Here is a 21,126-nt window from a genome sequence, read left to right on the forward strand (position 1 = left end):
ATACACACACATATATGTGTATATATATGTGTGTGTGTATATATATATATACATTTCAACAGTGCTTCTCCAAAAAAAGGTCCATCTATAAATATAATTTTATTTACTTTATTTTAAAATTATCTGCCTCCCTGTAGGTATTATTTTTTGAAGGGGGTTAACCTGCTGAAGTTTTGCCAGAATGGTGACTGGCTGCGCTTGGGTTCGGTGAACTCAAAGACCTGTGACTGAGCGATACCATCGGGAACCAGGTACTGGCCCTGGTTTAACGGGTCCTGCGGTGGTGGGTAGGATGGAGGAACTGAGCGGGCAGAGTTGACACCTAGAGTAGATGGAAGATCAAAGGTAAAGGGTATAAGTTAAGTAGCAAGGGGCTTCTCAAATTACCTAGTGATATCTTTGAGCAGACAATTCAAGACAGTCTATTTTAGAGAGTGTGAACTTGAACTAAAAATCATCCAAAGAAAGAATTATATTCCTTAACGGATTTTGGAATGATGTGATTACTGCAACAACACACACTTTCCCATCTACACAGTATCACTGAGAAACTTGGAGTGTTACCGGGAGCCATTTTACAGATAAGGGCACTGAGACCTGCATGGAAATGTCATACTCAAGGTTACAAAGCAAGGGATCTGCAAATAACTGAATAATTTCCATTTAATGTCAAACAACATTTTCTCCCTCCTCTACTACCCCTGGAAGTGTCAAAAGAGACTGGTTAAGAACTACTGACTTAAGGGCAGGTCTCGGGGAAATGCTTTTTTCTAAAAGCTAAGGTACACATGATCCAGTGTTCTATACCAGGTTGAGAGTAATGAAACTGCATTTAACAGGGAAGTGACATTGGTAGTTGAGGGAGAAAGCAAACACTATCAGAATATATGATTCATTGAAAACTAGGAAGACTTGGAATATATTTGTGACTTTTCAAAGGAAATGCTTCAATGACTTTTCAACTTTCATTTGTAGTGTTTGCAACCATCAAAGCAAAATCTACTTGAATGGAGAATTCTAGAAACCAGGGGACCTAAACTTAAAGTTCAAAATCCCAATGTATAATTCAGCACAGAACAGTCTGAGACATACAACATACAATTCAGAATGCAAGGACGAACTCTCTGCTGCTCCCACACACCTTCCTAATCTGCCAGCCAGTGTCTAAAATTTCAACATAATAGCTTTTTTATTTGCCTCTGATGACTCGATCTCATTACCCTGGGAGTAGTATATTAAGCTATCAACAGCCATTGGCACTTCAGTGAGAAGCAATTTTTTTTTTTAATAAAAGGTATTATTTTTTGTTTTGTTTTTGTTCTTATTTTTGTTTTCCTGCTTTATTGAGATATAATTGACAGCACTGTGTATGTTTAAGGTGTACAATATGATGATTTCACACATGTATATATTGAGAAATGATTACCACACTAGAGTGGGTTATATCCATCACCTCACAAAATTCTTTTTTTGTGTGTTAAGAACATTTAAAAACTACTCTTTTAGCAACTCTTAAATATATAGTAAGTATGGTTAACTATATTTAACCATACTGTATATTAACCATACTATACATTATATCTCCAGAACTTCATTTTATAACTGAAAGTTTGTGCCCTTTGTCCAACATCGTCCCACTTCTAACTCCAGTCTCTAGCAACCACCGACCGACTTTCTGTTTTTATAAGTTTGCCTTTTTTAGATTCCAAATATAAGTGAGATCATATAGTATTTGTGTTTTAATGTTTTATTTATTTCACATAGCACAATGCCCTCAAAGTCCATGTATGTTCCCATAAATGGCAGGATTTCCTTCTTTTTATAGCTGAATAATATTCCACTGTGTATGTGTGTGTGTATATATATATTATTTTATCTATTTATCCACTGAAAGACAGGTAGGTTGTTTCCATGTCTTGGCTATTGTGAATAATATTGCAAGGAACATATGAGAGCGCAGATATCTCTTCAAGATCCTGACTTCATTTCCTTCCTATATATACTCAGAAGTGGGATTGCTGGACAGATAGCAGTTTTAATTTTAATTTTTTGAGAATGTTCCATACTGTTTTCATGGTGGCTTACAAATTTACATTCTCCCCAACAGTGTACAGGGGTTCTCTTTTTTCCATATCTTCACCAGGACTTGTTATCTCTTGTCTTTTTGATAATAGCCATTCTAACAGACATGAGACAATATCTTATTGTGGTTTTGACTTATATTTCTCTGATGATTAGTGGTATTGAACACATTTTCATATATCTGTTGGCCATCTGTATGTCTTCTTTGGAAAAATGTCTATTCAGGTCCTATGTCCATTTTTTAATCGGACTACTTGTTTTTTGCTATTGAGTTGGTTATATACTTTGAATTTTAGTCTCTTATCAGATATATGGTTTGCAAATATTTTCTCCTATATCATAGGTTGTCTTTTCATTGTGTTGTTTCTTTTGCTGCGTAGAGCTTTGTAGTTTGATGTAGTCCTATCTGTTCATTTTTGTTTCCGTTGCTTGTGCTTTTGATGTTGTATTAAAAAACTCATTGCCAAGACTAATGTCAAGAATTTTCCCTTTGTTTTCTTCTAGGAATTTCATGGTATTGGGTCTTATAACCAAGTCTTTAATCCATTTCAAGTTAAGTTTTGTGAGTGATATAAGATAGAGGTCCAATACATTCTTTGCATGTGAATATTAAATTTTCCCAATACAATTTATAGAAGAGACTATCCTTTACCCACTAAGTGCTCGTGGTGTCCTGACAAATATTAGTTGGCTATAAATGTGGGTTTATAATTGTGGATTTATAATTCTGTTCCATTGCTCTATATGTTGGTTTTTATGCCAGTACCATACTGTTTTGATTACCATAGTTTTGTAATATAGTTTGAAATTGGGAAGTGTAAGATATTCCCAGATTTGTTCTTCTTTCTCAGGATAGCTTTGGTTATTTGGGGTCTTTTGTGGTTCCATATGAATTTTAGAATTGTTTTACCTACTTCTGTGAAAAATGCCATGGAATTTGAGTTAGGGATTTCATTGAATCTATAGATGGTGTTGGGTAGTAAGGACATTTTCACAATATTAATTCTTATGATCCATTAACATAAAATAGTTTTCCATTCATTTTTGTCTTTTTCAATTTCTTTCATAAGTATCTAATAGCTTTCATTGTACAAATCTTTAACTTCCTTGGCTCTTTTGTCAAATATTAATTGACGGTATATACATGAGTTTATTTCTGGGCTCTAGATTCTCTTCCATTAGTCTATGTAACTGTATTTTTTTCCAATACCATACTGTTTTGAATATTATAGCATTGTAATATAATTTGAAGTCAGGAACTGTGATGCTTCTAGTTTTGTTCTTTCTCAGAATTGCTTTGGCCATTCAAAGTCTTTTATGATTTCATAGGAATTTCAGGATTGTGTTTTCTATTTCTGTTAAAAATGCCATTGGAAAAACAGTATGGAGGTTCCTCAAAAACTAAGAATTGATCTACCATATGATCCAGTAATCCCTCTACTGGGTATTTACCCCAAAGACTTGAAAACTCATATCCATAAAGATATTTGCACACCAACGTTCAGAGCAGCATTATTCAGAGTGGCCAGGACGTGGAAGCAACCAAAATGTCCTATGGTAGATGACTGGCTAAAGAAGCTGTAGTACATATATACAATGGAATATTAGCCATAAGAAGAGATGAAATCCTGCCATTTGCAACAACATGGATAGACCTCGAGATCATCATGCTAAGCGAAATAAGCCAGACAGGAAAAGTTGAAAGTCACATGATAGCACTTATATGTGGGATATAAACCTAAAAGCAACAAATGAACAGGGCAAAAAAACAGAGACTCATGGACATGGACTACAGACTAGTGGTTACCAGAAGGTAGTAGGTAGGGTAGATGAGGTAAAGGGGTCAAATATAGGGGAGTAAGAGGAGGGGGAAGTAGGTAAAGGGGATCAAATATAAGGTAGCTGAAGGAAACTGGACTTTGAGTGGTAAACATTCAATAGAATATACAGATGTCAAATTATAATGTACACCCAAAAATTATATAATTGTATTAACCAATGTTACCCCAATAAACTTAATTTAAAAAAAAATAAATAAAATATAAATGCCATTGGAAACTTGAGAGAAAATGCACTGAATCTATAGATGGCTTTGGGTAGTACAGAAATTTTAACAGTATTAATTCTTCCAATCAAGGAACACAGGATATCTTCCATTTTTGTGTCTTCTTCAAATTTTTTCATAGATGCCTTAGGGTTTTCAGTGTACACATCTTTCACCTCTTTGGTTAGATATAATCCTAAGTATTTTTTTTTATCATTTTTGATACTATTGTAAGTGGATTGTTTTTATTTTTCAGATAGTTCATTGTTGTATAAAATGCTAGTGAACTTTGTATGTTGATATTGCATCTTACAACCTTATTGAATTCATTGATTAGATTTAACAGTTTTTGGTGGTGTCTCTAGGATTTTCTATATATAAAAACTTGTCATAGGCAAGAGAGAATTAATGTTAACTTTCTCTTTTGTGATTCAGAGGTAATTTTTACTTCTTTTTCTTGCCTGATTGCTCTGCCTAGGATCCAGTACTATGTGGTATAGAAGTGGTGAGAGTTGGCACCATTCTGTTGTTCTTCATCTTATAAAAATAGCTGTCAACCTTTCATCATTGAGTATGATGTTAGCTGTGGGTTTGTCACATATGGCCTTTATTATGTTGATGTAAGTTCTTTCTATACCTAATTTTTGAGAGTTAACATAAAAGAATGTTGAATTTTGTCAAATGCTTTTTCAGCATCTATTGAGATGATCATTTTTTTTGTCTTTTTTTTCTATTAATATGGTGTATCATACTTACTAATTTGCATATGTCAAACCAGTTTTGCATCCTAGGGATGCATACAACTTGATGATGCTGTATGATCATTTTAATGTGCTGTTAAATTTTGTTTCCTAAGAATTTTTGCATCTATATTCATCAGGGATATTGGCCTATATTGTACTGTAGTGTCTTTCTCTGGCTTTGGTATCCGGGTAATCCTGGCCTTGTAAAATGAGTTTGGGAATGTTCCCTCCACTTCATGTCTTTGGAAGAGTTTGAAAAGGACTGGTATTAAATATTCTTTAAATGTTTCATAGAATTTTCATAGAATTAAACCATCTGGTCCTGAGCTTTTCTGTGTTGGCATGTATTTTCTTTTTACGACTGCTTCAATCTTCTTACTTGTTATTGGTATGTTCAGATTTTTTATTTCTTTATGATTCAGTTTTGGTACATTGTATGTTTCTTGTAATTTATTCATTTCTTCTACGTTACCCAATTTGTTGGTGTATAATTGTTCATATTATTCTCTTATGATTCTTTTTATTTCTGTGGTATCATTTATAATATCTTCTGTTTAATTTCTGATTTTGAGTCTTCTCTTCATTTTTAGTCCATCTACGTTTTGTCAACTTTATCTTTTCAAAAAGCCAGTTTTTAATTTCATTGATATTCTCTATTGTTTTTTGGTCCTTATTTTACTTATTTCTGCTCTGATCATTATTTCCTTTTTTCTTGCTAAATTTGGGCTTTTTTTCTTCTTTTTCTTGTTCCTTGAGTTATAAAGTTAGGTTGCTTATTTGAAATCTTACTTTTTTTTTCTGTGTAGGTGTTTATGGCTATAAACTTTCCTCCTAAAATTGCTTTTCCTGTATCCTATAACTTTTGGTATATTGTGTTTACATTTTCATTCATCTCATGATATTCTTTTTATTTCCCCTTTGATTTCTTCTTTGACCCATTGGCCATTTGTGTGTTGTTTAATTTCCACAAATTTGTGAATTTTCCAGCTTCCCTCCTGTTACTGATTTCAAGTCTCATACCACTGTGGTTGGAAAATATGTTTGATATAATTTGTCTTCTTAAATTTGCTAAGACTTGTTTTGTGACCTAACACATGATATACTGGAGAATGTTGCACGTGGGCTTGAGAAAAATGTGAAATCTGCTGTTGGATAGAATGTTCTTTTTATGTCTGTTAGGTCCATGTGGTCTAAATATATTATCAGTCCAATATTCTCAATCATTCTTGTCTTGGTGATTTAGCAATTGTTGAAAGTGGTGTATTAAAATCTCCTACTATTATTGTATCATTGTCTGTTTCTTCCTTCAGATCTACTAGTAATTTGCTTAATATACTTAGGTGATCCAATCAATTTTGGGCACATATATATTTACAATTATTATATCCTCTTGATGAATTATTTTTTATCATTACATAATGATCTTCTTTGTCTTTTGTGAGTTTTTGACTTATCGACTATTTCTCTGATATAAGTATAGCTACCTTTGCTCTGTTTTGATTTCCACTCGTATGGAATATCTTTTCCTATCTCTGTAGTTTAAGGCTATGTGTATTCTCAAAGATGAACTGAGACTTTTGTAGGCAGTATACAGTTGTGTCTTGGTTCTTTTTAACCCATCCAGTCACTCTATTGTGTTAATATGAGAATTTTATCTATTTACATTTAAAGTAATTATTGACAGGTAAGGAATTACTATTGCCATCTTATTATTTTCTGGCTGTCTTGTAGTTTCTTTGTTCCTTTCTTCCTCTCTTGTTATCTTCCTATATGAATTGATGATTTTCCATAGTGGTATGCTTTGATGCATCTCTCTTTTTCTTTTGTATATCTACTGTAGGTACTTGCTTATGGTTACAATGAGGCTAATATAAAATATCTTATATTTACAATAATATATTTTATGTTGATAACAAATTAACTTTGACTACATATAAACATTCTACCCTCTTAATTCTCCCCACCACAATTTGTTTTTGATGTCATAGTTTTCGACTTTTTATTACCTATTAACAAAAAAAGTACCTATAGCTATTTTTAATCCCTTTGTCCTTTATCGTTTATAGTATATTTAAACAATTAGCATACCACCATATTAGATTATTCTGAATTAAGACATATACTTACTTTTACTCTTGTATTTATAGTCATGTTTTCATGTTACTAATTAGTGGCCTTTCATTTCAGCTTGAAGAACTCCTTCCATCCTCTGACTATTTCCTAACTACCAATTTGTACTTCTTAACCCCTTCACCATTTTCACTTAGCCTTGCCTCTCCAATTTGTCAAAGTCACTGTTCTTTAGGAGAAAGACAGCAGAAATCCTTGACATCTGTCAATCACCAGTTTATTCTCTGTATCTATGAGTGTATTTTCATTTTGTTTATTTTATTTTTTTAGATTTCATATGTAAGTGAAATTATACATCATTTTTCTTTCTCTGTCTGACTTATTTCACTTAGTACAATACCCTCTAGGTCCATCCATGTAGTTGCAAAATAGTCATGGGGCTGTAAAGTACAGCATAGGAAATATGGTCACTAACATTGTAATAACCATGTTTAGTGCTAGATGGGTACGTAATCAGGGGATCACTTCATAAATTAATGTCTAACCATTACACTATACACCTGAAACTAATATAAAATAATATTGAATATCAACTCTAATTGAAAAAGAAAAATTAAAAGAAAAGAGTTTTCAGCATTTCTTATAAAACAAGTCTAGTGATGATGAACTCTCACTCCCCATCTCTCCTTCTCTCCCTATCTCTCTCTCTCTCTCTCTCTCTCTCTCTGGGAAAGTCTCTTTCATTTAGGAAGGGCAACTTTCCTGGGCACAGTATTTTTGGTTGGCAGTTTTTTCTTTCAGCACTTTGAGGATATTATCTCACTTTCTCCTGGTCTGCTAGGTTCTGCTGAGAAATATGTTGATAATCTTATGTGGGTTCCCTTGTATGAAGGAATTTTTTCTCTTGCTAATTTTAAAGTTCTCCCCTTGGTTTAGATTTTAGACATTTTTATTATAATGTATCTTGGAGATCATTTTGGTTGAAATTGTTTAAAGATCAATGAACCTCATGAAACTGGATATCTAAATAACTACCCAGATTTGGGAACATTTCAGTCATTATTTCTTTAAGTATGAGTTCTGCCCTTTCCCTCCAACCGCTTCTACTTCTGGGACTCCAACATGTTATAGATTGTTTCTCTCTCAGTCTCTCTCGCTCGCTCTCTCTCTCTCTCTCTTTTTTTATCCCATAATTTGTATAGGTTTATTTTACTCTTTTTCATTCTTTTTCTTTATTTTACTCTGATTGGACAATTTCAAATGACCTGTCTTTGACTGCACAGATTCTTATTTCTGCTTGATCATGTCCTCTGCTAATGCTCTCTATTGCACTTTTTTTTCATTTCTTTTGCTACATTCTTCAGCTCTATAATTTCTGTTCAGTTCTTTTTTCACAGTTTCTACTCTATTAAATTTCTTGTTTTCTTCATGTATTATTTTCTTGATGTTGTTGAATTGTCTCTGTTTTCTTGTAGCTCACTGAACGTCCTTAAAACAACTATTTTGAAGTGTTTATTGGCTAAATCACAGAACTCCATGTCTTTTGGGATCAGTTTCTGGAAAACTGTGTTCCTTTAGTGATGTAACACTTCCTTGATTTTTTACATTCCTTGCAGTCTTGCATTGCTGTCTTTGCATTTGAAGAAGCAGTCACCTCCTCTAGTCTTTACTGATTGGCTTCTTCTATGCATCCAATCATAGATATTTTTTTCTCCAAGGGTTATCCGGAACTTCTCTGCTGGACTCCTGGACTTGAACAAAAGCATTCATCTGTGGGTGATTGTCAAAGTCGCTGTTCTTTAGGAGAAGGACAGCAGAAATCTTCTGCCATTTTGATGACATCCTCTAAAACCAGTTTTCTAAGGTGGTGTCAGAAATATGAGGGTATTGGATGCCAACAAACAATATGGAGATATTAGGGAGGGAGTTTAAAGAGTTCTCATTTAAAATTTTTAATTAAGCTTTTCATTTTGAGATCATTGTAGATGTATATGCAGTTGTAGAGGAAATATAGAGATATGCTCTGTACCCTTTATTCAATTTCTCTAATGGTAACATTTTATGAAAGTATAGTACAATATTACAGCTAGGATATTATCCTTCTTACAGGACATAGTCAAGAGATATAACATTTCTATCATTACAAAGATCATTCTCATTACTCTTTTGTAATCACGCATACTTCTCTCCTGTCCCCATTCCCTCATTATCCCCTGGCAACCACTAATCTATTCCCCATTTCTGAATTATATCATTTCAAAACATTATATGAATGGATTTCTGTAATATGTACCCTTTGGCAATTGGATTTTCTCATTCATCATAATGTAATTCCTTTAAGATTCACCCAAGTTGTTGCATGTACCAATATCTGTCTCCCGATGAGTAATATGGTATGAGTGTACCATAGTTTGCTTAATTCTCTCTCACTGAAGGACATGTGGGTTGCTTCCAGTTTAGGCTATTATGAACAAACCTGCTATGAATATTTGTTTCGAGATTTTTATATGAAAATAAGTTTCGTTTCTCTGAGATAAATGTCTAGGAGTGTTAATTGCTGGGTCACATGACAGTTGTATGTTTCCTGTCTTAAGAAACTGCCCAACTATTTCCCAAACTGGCTGTACCATTTTATATTCTCACAAGCAAGCTATAAATGACTCAATTTCTCTGCATCCTTGCCAGCATTTGGTGTTTTACTATTTTTTATTTTAGCCTTTCTAATTGGTATATAGTAATATCTTATTGTGATTTTAATTTGTATATCTCCAATGATTGATGATGTTGAACATCTTTTCATGTATTTAACTGCCATATATATATCTTCTTCAGTGAAATATCGGTTTGTCGTTTGTCGTTTTCTTGTTGGAATAGGTAGTTTTTTACTGTTGAGTTTTGAGAGTTCTTTACATATTCTACATACTAGTATTTTGTCAGAGATGTGGTTTGCAAATATTTTTCTAATCTATAGCTTGTGTTGTCATCACATGGTCTTTTGCGAGCAATATTTTCTATTTTGATGAGGTCCATTTTATCAAATTTTTAATTCGTGGTTCAAGTTTTGGTGTTAAGTCTAAGAACTTCTTTGCCTAGCCATAGACGCTAAATTTTTTTTCCTATTATTTTAAAGTTTTATAGCTTTAAATTTAAATCTATTTAAATTGATCCATTCTTAGTTAATTTTATAGGGTATGAATTTAATTTGAGGTTCTTTATGGTCAATGGAAGTCCAATTGCTTCAGCACCATTTGTTGAAAAGGTTATCCTTCTTCTATTGAATTGCTTTAGCATCTCTGTCAAAAATCAGTTGTGTATATTTGTGTAGGTCTATTTCTGGGTTCTCTATTTTGTTCCACTTATCTAATGTCTATACCTCTGCAAACAGCACACTATCTTGGTTACTGTAGCTATATAACTAGTGTTGAAATCAGGGTAGACTGCTTACTCCATCTTTATTCTTCTTTTTCAAGATTATTTCAATTATTCTAGGGTACTTATTTGATTTTGAGCTGGCCCTAAAGCCTCTGGAGATGGGGACTGTGCTCGTGGACCTAGGGAGCTCCATGATGACAGACTTAAACGCTTTAATGAATCAGGAATTAGCCACCAACTCCCAAGATGTTATAAATCAATTCTCAGAACTAAGGCAGTGTGAAAGGCAAATGTAAAATGTAAAGGTATTCCTTGGAACTAAGCTCTGTCCTCTGCTTTTCTTCCAGCCAGGCTTCCCCTTCTCCAGAGCAGTATACTGAGTTGGTAAGGTCTCCTGGGATTACAGATGGGGTTGGAAGGGGATACCAGAATAATTACCTATCCAATTACATTGCACTAGAGAAGTCTTAACAACAATGCTCCTCATCACTTTCAGGAAGGAGTCATTGGAATAGTTAAGGAAGCTAGTTTTCATGGGTATCTGAAAGAACTCCCTTCCTGCTCTTCCCATGCACATGACATAACTATTCAATTACTAAGTTCGACAACTACTTCCACATGTGTAGAATCCTTGATTATCAAAATATATCAGTCACCACTGTCCTAGACTAGGAGAGTCTTGAAGACTAGACATAGAAATATGGGGAGAGATTTACAGAAATTCTGGGAGTTTTGAAACTAGATGACATTCTTTGAAGTCTCTAAGATTGCTGTGAAAGGTGGAAAGCTGCTCAGGTGAACCAGTGTTTAGACACTGGGAGATGAGAGAGGAAATGAAAGAGATAGCCTTGAGACTAGACAGGGTGGGGAACGAATCTGACACAAAGGCTTGGTATAAGTGAACAGGACTGTTTCCTGGTTGCTTGCTTTGTGGATTTTCCCTAGCTTTAAGGGTTCTCAGTGAAAAGACCAGCCAGTATCAGATAAGCTTGAGGGAACCTGGAATGAGGTAGAAAGGCACCACCGCATCATGGCGTAGTGGGGACAGTGAAGAAAATCAGAGTGAGAGAAGCTCAGGAGGTGAGAGTCTCCAGTAGACAAAGGCAGGCTGCTAGGACAGTAGCCCCTTCGTAGCCTGAGGACTTTCCACATGCCTGGGGCTCTTTTCTGCTCATATCTCTGTCTAAAGAAGGAACACTTTCTCTCATAAGGCTCTTCTATACATACAGATCATATCTTTACTGTCATTAACTCCAGATTGCTTTGTAACACTATCTCTCACATTTTCACCCCCAAGAAGTTAGGAATGATCACCTTTAATTCCATATCTAAAAAGATATCACATTTCCATGATGAGAAAAAGAGCCAATGAGGGTCACCCAAGAGCAAAAAGCAATAAGCTGTTAAAGGATAGCTATGTCTAGCCAGAGGGGCTCTAACCGCATACTCTACTTACTTGGAAATCAAATATTCATAGGCATCTTCAATGAAAAGGAGTATTGCTGGGAATAGTTAAGGGTGCTTTATGTGACTGCTGGAATTTCAGGCAACTTGCATCTGACCATTTTGTAGGGTGACTCATTCTGAACCAGAGAGTCCACCAAGAAAGCACAAGGAAGGGCTTGGGGAAAGTAAGGTCTCATTAAGATTGCCTACTCCTGGGAGCAATGACAGTGGCTGTCAGTAATAGAAGCAATTGTCAATAATTGAGATGGGAGAAAAAAGTGAACTGTTCTTTTCCAAAATGGAGATTCAGCAGAACCTCGACATGGAGAGGAAAAAGCATTGGACTTAGAGTCGAGGTGACTTAGGTTCAATCGTTTCACTCAGAAGATCCTCAGTTTCCTTATTTGGAAAATGAGGATAATAATGCCTAACTTTTCAGGGTACCATAAAGATGAAACTAAAGAACTTATATAAAATGACTGGTACTGAATAGGCTCTCAAATAAACAGAGGGTAGCTCCTTCCCTTTGTTCAACTAAGCATTTTAATTTTGTCTAGTTTATAAAAATGAGAAGATAAAGCTTGATATTGAAATAGATTCTCAAGGTAGTTTTATTTTGTAAGTACTTAGTTTCTGGTTCAGAGAGAGAGAATGAATATCTGAATCTTCTATCCTAGTTAAGTTTGTCATTCTCCATTCTGATTAGGGATTCTTTATTTGGCAAATGCCTCCAAACCAATGAAAGAAAGTTATGCAAATATCTCTATTTATACTTATTAATAAATTCTATAGATTTACTATTGTCCACCAGTCTCTAAATTGTTAGTAATGTTTAGTTCTCTCTCTCTCTCTCTCGCATTTAAAAATTGAAAGAAACAGAGGTTCTATTTTTCTCCTGTAATAAATGAGCTATCTTTGAACAAGATTACTTTACACTATTCACTCTTAAACCTTAAACCTTTAAGACCATTCGCCATCTGTCATCAGGGACACCTGGGATCCAGATAGTCCTCATCATCCGAGGAGAACTTCAGCACAGAAATAAGCCTAATATGCAAGCACATAGCCTATGGCTTTCTAGTCTCACAAAGAGTGAGTGGGGCTGGGGAGAGGGAGTGTTAGTAAAAGGTAAAGCAGCTTTACCTTTTTGTTTAGAAACTTTTCTCACGGTCATTGCAGCCTGCCTCTTCTGGTTTTCAGAAATTTCAAAGCCTATAAACACAAAAACACATGATTTTGTTAAGAGAAACAGACCTTTGTTAAATGTATAAATTAGTACAACTTTTCAGGAAGAGAAATTTTAGCAAATTATATCCAAATTCTTGAAAAGCAAAAAGTAATCAGAAACCTGGACAAAGACTTAACTACAAAGATGCATTTCACAGTGAGAACATGAGTTAAAGGACTATTAGGTGGAAAATGGGTGAATAAAGTATGGTGTAAAGGAGAAAAATATTTCACAACCAAAAACAAAAATACAAAGAAAAGTAAATAATGAATCAAAAAAGATTACAAGAGAAACTGTATATAGAGATAACAAAAGTCTCGGAAGGAGGGAAAAAATTCAAATGGCAAAAATAAATTAATGAAATAACAGAAATGTCTATGCAAGGTTTCGCCCATTTTTAATTATTTGTTTTTTGCTATTAAATTATAGGAGTTCCTTATATATTTTGGAAATTAACCTCTTAACCATATATGTGGTTCAAAATATTTTCTCCCATTCTACAGGTTACTTTTTTATTATTATTATTATTTTCTGTGCTCTGCAGAAATATTTTAGTTTTATGTAGTCCCACTTGTCTATTTTTACTCTGTTGCCTATGTTTTTGGTATGATATTCAAAAACTCATCACCAGCACCAATGTCAAGAAGACTTTACCCTATGTTTTCTCCTAGGACGTTCATAGTTTCAGATCATACATTTAAGTCTTCAATCAATTTCAAGTTTGCATATATGTTATACCAAAGGAGTTCATTTTCACTCTTTTGCATATGGATATCCAGTTTTCCCAGCACCATTTGTTGAAGAAACCATCATTTCCTAATTGTGTATTCTTGGCACAATTTTTAAAGATATGTTGGCTCTATATGTGTGGGTTTATTTCTGGGCTCTCTAACCCTTGGTTTATTTATCTGCCATTATGGTAGTACCATACTGTTTTAATTACTGTAGCTTTGTTATACATTTTGAATCAGGAAGTGTGATACCTCCAGCTTTGTTCTTTTCTCCTAGATATCTCTAGCTATTATGGGTCTTTTGTCATTCTACATTAATTTTAGGATTGTTTTTCCTATTTCTATAAAAATGTCACTGGAGTTTTAATAGATTTGCATTAAATCTGTAGATTGCTTTGGGTAGAATGGACATTTTAACAGTATTAAGTATTCCAACCCATGAACACAAAATGTCTTTCTATTTATTTGGGTCTTCTTAATTTATTTTGGCAATGTTTTATAGTTTTCAGTATACAAGTCTTTCATCTCCTTGGTTAATTTATTCCTGAGCATTGTTATTCTTTTTAATGTGATTATAAATGTGATTGCTTACTAATTTCCTTTTCATATAGTTTGTTTTTAGTGTATAGAAACACAACTCACTTTTGTGTGTTGATTTTGTATCCTGTAAATTTACTAACTTCATTTATTGGTTGTAAGGGCTTTTTTGTGGCATCTTTGGGGGTTTCTATATATAAGATGGTATCATCTATAGACGAATAATTTTACTTATTCCTTTCTGATTTAGATGCCTTCATTCATCCATTGATTAATTCATTTTGTGTAATTGCTCTGGCGAGGGCTTCCACTAGTATGTTGAGTAGAAGTGGTGAAAGTGGGCATCCTTATTTTGTTCCCAATCTTAGAGAAAAAGCTTTCAGATTTTCCTCTTTGAGTATGATGTTAGCTATGAGCCTTTTATATACGGCCTTATTTTGTTCAGGTACATTTCTTCTATACCTACTTTGTTGAGAGATTTTATCACAAAAGGGTGATGAGCTTTATCAAATGCTTTTATACATCTATAGAGATGATCATGTAATTTTTATCCTTCATTTTGTTAATGCACTGTATCACACTAATTGATTTGCACATGTTGAACCATTCTTGCATCCCAGAGACAAATCCCACTTGGTTATGGTGTATGATGCTTTTGTGTTGTTGAATTCTATTTGCTATTGTTTTATTAAGAATTCTTCCATTATATTCTTCAAGGATATTAGCTTGAGGTTTTCTTTTCTTGTAGTGGAAGAGTTAATATTGTTAAAATGTCCATTCTGCCCAAAGCAATATACAGATTCAATGCGATCTTTCCAAAACTTCAATGACATTTTTACAGAAACAGAAAAAACAATCCTAAAATTCATGTGGAACCACAAAGACCCATAATAGCTAAAGCAATCTTGAGAGAACAAAGCAGGAAGCATCAGACCTTGTTTCAAAATATATTCAAAGCTACAGTAATTAAAACAGTATGATACTGGCATAAAGAAAGACATATAGGCCAATAGAATTGGATAGAGAGCCCAGAAATAAACTCACACATATATAGTCAAACAAGCGTGCCAAGAATACACAATTAGAAAAGGATAGTTTTCTCAACAAATGGTTAGGGAAAAACTGGATATCCAGATGCAAAAGAATGAAACCAACCTCCTATATTACACCATACATGAAAATCAATTCAAAGTGGACTGAAGACTTAAATGTATTACATGAAACTGTAAAACTCCTAGATGAAAACACAGGAAAACAGCTTCTTGACATTGGTTTTGGTAATGATTTCTTGAATATGATACCAAAAGCAAAGGCAACGAAGCAAAGCAGAAAAGTGGAACTATAACAAATTAAAATGCTTATGCATAGCAGAGAAAAGAAACAACAGAATAAATAGGCAAACTATGGAATTGGAGAAAATATATTTGCAAACCATATATCTGATAATGGGTTCATTTCCACATATAAGAAACTTCTATGTGGAACTTTTATGTGAAACACTAAATAGCAAAACAAACAAACAAACATAAAATAACTTGATTTTAAAAAATTGGCAAAGGACTTCCATAGACATGTCTTCGAAGAAGACATACAAATAGCCAAGAAGTATATAAAAAGATTCTCAACTTCACTAATCATCAGAGAAATACAAATCTAAACCACAGGAAGATATCACTTCACTCTTGTTTAGATAGTTATTATCAAATAAACAAAAGATAGTAAGTATTGGCAAGGATGTGGAAAAACTGGAACCATAGTACACTGTTGAGAATTAAAATGGTGCAGCCACTATGGAAAACAGTATGGAGGTTTTTAAAATTAAAAAAATGTAACTATCATATAAAAAGCAATCTCACATCTGGGTATACATCCAAAATAATTGAAATCAAGATCTTTAAGAGATATATGTACTTTCATGTTGATTGCAACATTAGTCCCAATAGCCAAGACATAGAAACAAACTGTCCATCAGTGAATGAATGGATTAAAAAATATAGTATGCACATACAATGGATTATTACTCAGCCCCTTAAAGAGGAAGGAAATTCTGCCATATGTGACGACATGAATGAATCTGGAGGACATTATGCTAAATGAAATATGGCAGTCACAGGACAACAAATATAACATGATTCTGCTATATTTATCTAAAATAAATATAAGGTCAAACTCATATATACACAGAGTAGAATGGTGATTCCCAGAGGATTCAGGGAGGGGAGAAATGGGGAGCTGCTGTTCAATAGGTATAAAGGTCTATTTTTACAAGATGTAAATAAGTTCTAGAGATTTGCTATACAACATTGATCCTATAGTTTGCATTATTATATCATGCACTTAAAGTTTGTTAAGAGCATAGAGCTCATAGTAATTGTTTTTGCCACTTAAAAAAATAGCAAAGCTGAGGTCTCCCTCTGAATGTAGAGTTCCATCCTTCTTATAATCTTCCGGCCTATAGATGACAGCTTTGGCCTATGCCCAGGAGTTTAAGACTGCCCATGATCTGCCATTCCTGACTGCCTGCCCTACAATTTTGGAGATACTTAGCCAGGCTTCATGATTGCATATTTCATTTCCTTGTAATAAATCTCTTAATAATGATAACTCTCCTATTTGTTATCCTTCTCTGGTTGAACCCTGACGGATATAAAAATTATAATTAGATTTTATATTTTTTGCCTAGGAAATATAGTCAATAATATTGTAATAACTATGTTTGGTATCAGGTGGGTACTAGACTTATCAGGAGGATAACTTTGTAAGTTATATAAATGTCTAACCATGATGCTATAAACTTGAAACTAATAAAATACTGAATGTCAACTGTAATTAAAAAATTAAAAAGCAAGTTACAAAATAATATGCATTATTTTTGTAAATAAACTTTTAACAGTATGATATGTATATATATTTTATATATATATACACTATCTCACAAAGCACAGGAGTGGCGGAAAGAAAAAAGATTGCTAAATGAATTAATTTTCATACGTGTTTCAAAGGTTATTATGACCATGTATTTACTTTATAATTAAAAAGTAAAAATAAGAAAAATAAATTTATTTGAAATCCATATGCAATCATAAAATTAATGGTTAAAAATATTAAATGGTTTAGGGAAATACTAATGATATGATTTTAGGCAAAAATTAAGGATATAAAATTATATCTATCCATCATGAAGATGCAGAGGTGAGGGGAAATAGATAGAATCAACCCCTCTATTATACAAAAAATGGGAAAATATATTAAAATGTTTATAAATGTTAGCTTTGGGTAACATTAAAGTATGATTTTTAATTTTTTTCTTCTGTTTTATAATCTACAAATGAAAGCCTACAATTAAAGTGATTTACTGTTATAATCAGAAAATGAACATGTTTTTTATTGTTTATTGGGTTAACATTGGTTAATACAATTATATAATCTTCAGGTGTACATTATAATTTGACATCTGTATATTAAAATGTGTTTACCACTCAATGTCCAGTTTCATTCGGCTACCATATATTTGATCCCATTTATCCATTCTCCCTATCTCCCTATAAGCTTTACCCTGTACCTGCCCCTCCTCCCTCACCTCACACAGTACGCCACTAGTCTATAGCCCTCTGATAACCACTAGTCTATAGTCCATATCCATGAGTCTCTGTTTGTTTGTACTGCTCACCTGTTGTTTTTAGGTTTATATTCCACATGTAAGTGATATCATGTGATTTTCAACTTATTCTGTCTGGCTTATTTCGCTTAGCATGACTATCTATCTCGAGGTCCATCCATGTTGTCGCAAATGGCAGTGTTTCATCTCTTCTTATGGCTGAGTAACATTCCATTCTATATATGTACCACCGCTTCTTTAGCCAATCATCTATCATAGGACACTTCAGTTGCTTCCATGTCCTGGCCACTGTGAATAATACTGCTATGAATATCGGTGTGCAAATATCTTTTCAGATATGGGTTTTCAAGTCTTTGGAGTACATACCCAGGAGAGGGATCGTTAGATCATATGGTAGATCAATTCTTAGTTTTTTGAGGAATCTCCATACTGCTGTCCATAGTGGCTGTACCAATTTTCAGTCCCACCAGCAGTGTATGAGGGTTCCCTTTTCTTGGCATCCTCTCCAACGTTTGTTATTAATTGCTCCATTAATTATAGTTATTCTAACAGGTGTGAGATGGTAGATCACTGTGGTTTTGATTTGCATTTCCCTAATAGCTAAAGATGTTGAGCATCTTTTCATATATTTGTTGGCCATGTGTATGTCCTCTAAGGAGAAGTGTCTGTTCAGGTCCTCTGCCCATTTTTTGATTGGATCATTGGTTTTTTTTTGTTATGGAGTTGTATGAGTTTCTTGTATATTTCGGATATTAGGCCCTTATCGGAGGTGTTGCATGCAAATATATTTTCCCATTTGGATGGTTCTCTTTTTACCTTGTTGAAAATTTCTTTTGCTAAGCAGAAACTTTTTAGTTCGATATAGTCCCATTCATTTACTTTAGCTTTTACTTCCCTTGCTTTTGAGGTTAAATTCATAAAATCTTCTTTAATTCCAAGGTCCTTGAGTTTAGTTCCTTTGTTTTCTTCTATGCATTTTATTGTTTCAGGTCTTACTTCAGGTCCTTAATCCATTTTGAGTTCATTTTGGTGTGTGGTGATAGACAACACTCTAGTTTCATTCTTTTGCAGGTGGCTTTCCACTTTTCCCAGCACCACTTATTGAAGAAGCTTTCCTTTCTCCACTGTTTTTGTTTTTGTTTTTTTTGTCAAAAATTATTTGCCCATATAAATATGAGTTTACTTCTGGACTCTTCATTCTGTTCCACTGGTCTATGTGTCTGTTTTGCTGTCAATACCATGCCATTTTGATTACTATCGCTTTGTAGTATAATTTAAAGTTGGGCAGAAAGATGCCTCCAGCCTTGTTCTTTTATCTCAAGATGGCTTTAGCAATTCTGGGTCTTTTATATTTCCATACAAATCTTATGACTTTTTCTTCTATTTCTTTAAAAAATGCGATGAGATTTTGATGGGGATTGCATTAAACCTGTAAAATCCTTTAAGTAATATGGTCATTTTAATTATGTTGATTTTTCCAATCCAAGAACACAAAATATCTATCTATTTCTTTGTATCTTCTTAGATTTCTTTTAATAGGGTCTTATAGATTTCATTATATAGGCCCTTCATTTGTTTTGCAAAATTTATTCCTAGGTATTTTATTCTTTTTGTTGAAATTGCAAAAGGAATTATTTTTTACAATTCTTTTCCTGACACTTCATTATTAGAGTATAGGAAAGCTATGGATTTTTGAACATTGATTTTGAATCCAGATACTTTACTGTATTTGCTTCTTGTTTCTAGTAGTGTTCTTGTGGAGTCTTTAGGGTTTTCTATACAGAGAATCATGTCATCTGCAAATAGTGACGGTTCGACTTCTTTGTTTCTTATTTGGATGCCTCTTATATTTTTCTCTTGTTTGATTGCACTCACTAGGACCTCCAACGTTATTTTGAATAACAGTGGTGATAGTGGATAGCCTTGCCTTGTTTCTGATCTTAGAGGGAAGGTTTTCAGTTTTTCACCATTAAGTATAATGTTGGCTGAGGGTTTGTCATATGTGGCCTTTATTATGTTAAGGCATTTTCCTTCTATTCCAATTTTGTTAAGTGTTTTGATCATAAATTTATGCTGTATCTTGCCGAAGGCTTTTTCTGCATCTATTGATATGATCATATAATTCTTATTTTTTAATTTATGTGGTGTATCACATTAATTGATTTGCGTATGTTGAACCATCCCTGTACCCCTGGGATGAAGCCCACCTGATTGTGGTGTATAATCTTTTTAATGTTGCTGTATTCGGTTTGCTAATATCTTACTTAGGATTTTTGCATCTGTGTTCATGAGAGATATTGGTCTGTAGTTTTCTTTTATGAGTCATCTTTACCAGGTTTTGGTATCAGGGTAATATTGGCCTCATAAAATGAGTTGGGAAGTATTGCCTCCTCTTCGATTTTTTGCAAGAGTTTGAGGAGAATAGGTTTTAAATCTTGGAATGTTTGGTAGAATTCACTGGTGAAGCCATCTGGTCCTGGAATTTTCCTTTTTGGTAGGTGTTTGATGATTGTTTCAATTTCTATACTGTTGATCAGTCTATTTAGATTTTTCAATTCTTCTTGATTCAGTCTAGGAAGGTTGTATTTTTCTAAGTACTGGTCCATTTTTCTAGGTTATTAACGTTAGTGTTATATACTTTTTCATAGTATTCTTGTATGATCCTTTGTATTTCTGCGATGTCAGTTATATTTTCCCATCATTCTTCGCTGATTTTATTTGTGTCCTTTATCTATTTTCTTTAGTGAGTCTAGCCAGGAGTTTGTCAGTTTTATTAATGTTCTCAAAGAACCAGCTCTTTGTTTTATTTAGTTTTTCTATTGTTTTGTTGTTGTTGTTTTGTTTTCAATTTCATTTATTTCTGTTCTAATTTTGATTATTTCTTTCCTTCTGCTGACTTTAGGCTTCATTTTTTCTTCCTTTTACAGTTTTTTTTCTTTTTTTTTAAGATGAAGCATGATGTTGTTTATTTGGGCTCATTCTTGTTTTTTGAGTTAGGCCTATAATGATATGAACTTTCGTTTTATGAATGCTTTTGCCATGTCCCAAAAGTTTTGATATGTTATACTATCATTATCATTCATTTCTATGTATCTGTTGATCTCTCTTTTTATTTCTTCTCTGACCCTGGTATTCTTCAGTAGCATGTTGTTTAATTTCCATGTATTTGTTGTTCTTCTTTCTGCAGTTGATTTCTAGTAAAAAGCATTATTATCACAGAATATGGTTGATATGATTTCTACTCTCTTACATTT

At 33.5% G+C, this 21,126-nt stretch overlaps 1 protein-coding gene across 6 annotated transcripts in view; it reads right to left on the reverse strand.

Annotated features, from left to right (window-relative positions):
• Positions 1–88: 88 nt before the first annotated feature.
• The window catches only part of ARHGEF9 (Cdc42 guanine nucleotide exchange factor 9), a 153,017-nt gene continuing 131,979 nt past the window's right edge, over positions 89–21,126 (reverse strand). For all 6 annotated transcript variants that reach the window (XM_039850520.1, XM_039850536.1, XM_039850512.1 and 3 more), the window contains 2 exons: positions 12,901–12,969; positions 89–322 (listed from right to left, as the gene is read on the reverse strand). In XM_039850520.1, coding sequence (XP_039706454.1) covers positions 141–322; positions 12,901–12,969 — 251 coding nt within the window. In that variant the 3' untranslated portion in view covers positions 89–140. The remainder of the gene's footprint in view (positions 323–12,900; positions 12,970–21,126) is intronic.

This window comes from Pteropus medius, unplaced genomic scaffold (genome assembly GCF_902729225.1).
Source record: "Pteropus medius unplaced genomic scaffold, Ma_sr-lr_union100, whole genome shotgun sequence".
NCBI lineage: Eukaryota > Metazoa > Chordata > Mammalia > Chiroptera > Pteropodidae > Pteropus > Pteropus medius.